This window comes from Gadus chalcogrammus, chromosome 12 (genome assembly GCF_026213295.1).
Source record: "Gadus chalcogrammus isolate NIFS_2021 chromosome 12, NIFS_Gcha_1.0, whole genome shotgun sequence".
In the NCBI taxonomy this organism is placed as follows: domain Eukaryota; kingdom Metazoa; phylum Chordata; class Actinopteri; order Gadiformes; family Gadidae; genus Gadus; species Gadus chalcogrammus.
In genome coordinates this window covers 346,485-348,984 of record NC_079423.1, presented here as the reverse complement: position 1 = coordinate 348,984, position 2,500 = coordinate 346,485, and the positions used below count along the sequence as shown (strand labels likewise).

Genomic DNA, 2,500 nt, shown 5'->3' with positions numbered 1-2,500 from the left:
CACCAGCCTGCTAACCAGCTACTTAACCAGCCCATTTTCCACAGATTCGATTGAAGGAAATCTTTGAGACCGAAACCAACATCACCCTGGTGCTGGAGCTGGTGACAGGAGGGGAGCTGTTTGACCGGTACACACACACACACACACACTCGCACGCACACACTCGCACGCACGCATGCACGCACACACACACCCCTAGTGTGTGTGTGCGCTCTTCGATGCATTGCGATTCTCTCTAGAACGATTCTGTCTCGATGCACATAAATTATTAATCAGAATTAAAAAAAATATCTGATTATTATTATTTTATTCTTCTTTTTCATTGTTCACCTTCTGCAACATTCCGTACGCCAGAAAGGGATAATTTTAGTAATTTTATAATAATATTGGCCAATCTGATTTGTCTTGACACGATTGCGATTCAGCCTACGCATAGCATGACCGCAAACTCACAGCATGACACAAGAACACCTCCTAATTCCAGAGCAGCTTTTCCTTTAATGACATAGAAAAGAAAGATTAGAAAGAAAAAAAAAGTGAAACCTATTTTTTGCATGCTTCCATATTGTGTTATAATGCAAGATGCATTGATTAGATTCATAGAAAGTCACATTTGTGACAAAGTCTTTCTCTCTTATAAAATATTAGATAAGTTAATTAATCTGTTGATGTCTTTAATGATCATCACAAAAGTAGGAAGTGATTAGCAAACTCTAAGTAGCAAACTCAGATGTATATATATATTTTTTTGAAAATCACGCATGGAAATGTACATAAAAGAAATTGTTGCATCGAGATGCAACAATTTTACTATTAGTACTATTACTATTAGTACTATATTAGCTAGTATTAGTATTATTAGCTAGTACTATTTACAATTGTACTACTGTAGTACTAGATGTAGCTGTAGTACTATCTGTAGTACTAGTTGTAATACTATCTGTAGAACTATCTGTATTACTAGCTGTAGTACTAGTGTAGTACTAGTTGTAGTACTATCTGTAGTACTACAGATAGTACTACTGTAGTACTACTGTAGTATCATATGTCTGTGTACCAGGATCGTGGAGCGGGGGTACTACAGCGAGCGAGACGCAGCACACGTCATCAAACAGATCCTGGAGGCTGTCGCGGTAAGACACCCCCTAGCCTCCTAGCATACACTAGCAAGTAGCCTCCTAGCATACACTAGCATTAAAGCTTCTGGAATACACTAGCATGCATACACTAGCATGTAGCCTCCTAGCATACACTAGCATGTAGCCTCCTAGCATACACTAGCATTAAAGCTTCTGGAATACACTAGCATGCAGCCTCCTAGCATACACTAGCAAGTAGCCTCCTAGCATACACTAGCATGTAGCCTCCTAGCATACACCAGCATGCAGCCTCCTAGCATACACTAGCATGTAGCCTCCTTATAACAATAGCATGCAGCCCCCTAGCATACACTAGCATGTAGCCTCCTAGCATACACTAGCATGCAGCCTCCTAGCATGTAGCCTCCTTATAACACAAGCATGCAGCCTCCTAGCATACACTAGCATGTAGCCTCCTAGCATACACTAGCATGCAGCCTCCTAGAATTCACCAGCATGACTTTCTTAACGCGGGCCGCATGGTTCTTGTTGAACAAGCGCCTGACAGTCTCTCCGTCCTGTCTCCCCACACTGTCTTTTATGTTTCTTGGACGGAATGTAACTGGTTCATTTCACTGCAATGTATTGTGTATGTGACAAATAAAATCTGAATCTGAAAATCAGAATCATGTAGCCTCCTAGCATACACTAGCATGCAGCCTTCTAGCATCACTGGTGTTCATGGGATACAGCATGTGTTTCTATAGTGTCTTGTTGCCATGGCGTTCTATTGTTATGGTATCCTGTTGCCATGGTGTTCTATTGTTATGGTATCCTGTTGCCATGTGGTTCTGTTGCTATGGATTCCGGTTGCCGTAGCCACACATTTGCAGAATGACACTAGAGTGTCGACAGCTAAAGATGGATGGAGGATTCTGTTGCTATGGGAACAGTGTGTGTGTTGGAGTGTGTGTGTGTCCTTCACAAGAATGGTAATATAATGGTTTATAAATATAATCCATACATAATGTATACACTATATAATGTATATATCTATATAATGTATATAATGTGTGTATAAAGTGTGATTATTGTGTGTATAATGTATATATTGTGTGTATGAGGTGTGATTATTGTGTGTATAATGTATATATTGTGTGTATGAGGTGTGATTAGTGTGATTATTGTGTGTATAATGTATATATTGTGTATAAGGTGTGATTATTGTGTGTATAATGTATATATTGTGTATAAGGTGTGATTATTGTGTGTATAATGCATATATTGTGTATGTCTGCAGTACCTCCATGAGAACGGTGTTGTTCACCGAGATCTGAAGCCCGAGAATCTCCTCTATGAAGACATGTCTTTGGACGCGCCTCTGAAGATAGGTACGTATACTATAGATTATTATTATAGGT

At 39.6% G+C, this 2,500-nt stretch overlaps 1 protein-coding gene across 1 annotated transcript in view; it reads left to right on the top strand.

Annotated features, from left to right (window-relative positions):
• si:ch73-60h1.1 (calcium/calmodulin-dependent protein kinase type IV) overlaps positions 1-2,500 on the top strand; it is a 10,292-nt gene that overhangs the window by 2,899 nt on the left and 4,893 nt on the right. Inside the window, exons 4-6 of the mRNA XM_056604217.1 lie at positions 45-127; positions 1,061-1,133; positions 2,380-2,470. Coding sequence (XP_056460192.1) covers positions 45-127; positions 1,061-1,133; positions 2,380-2,470 — 247 coding nt within the window. The remainder of the gene's footprint in view (positions 1-44; positions 128-1,060; positions 1,134-2,379; positions 2,471-2,500) is intronic.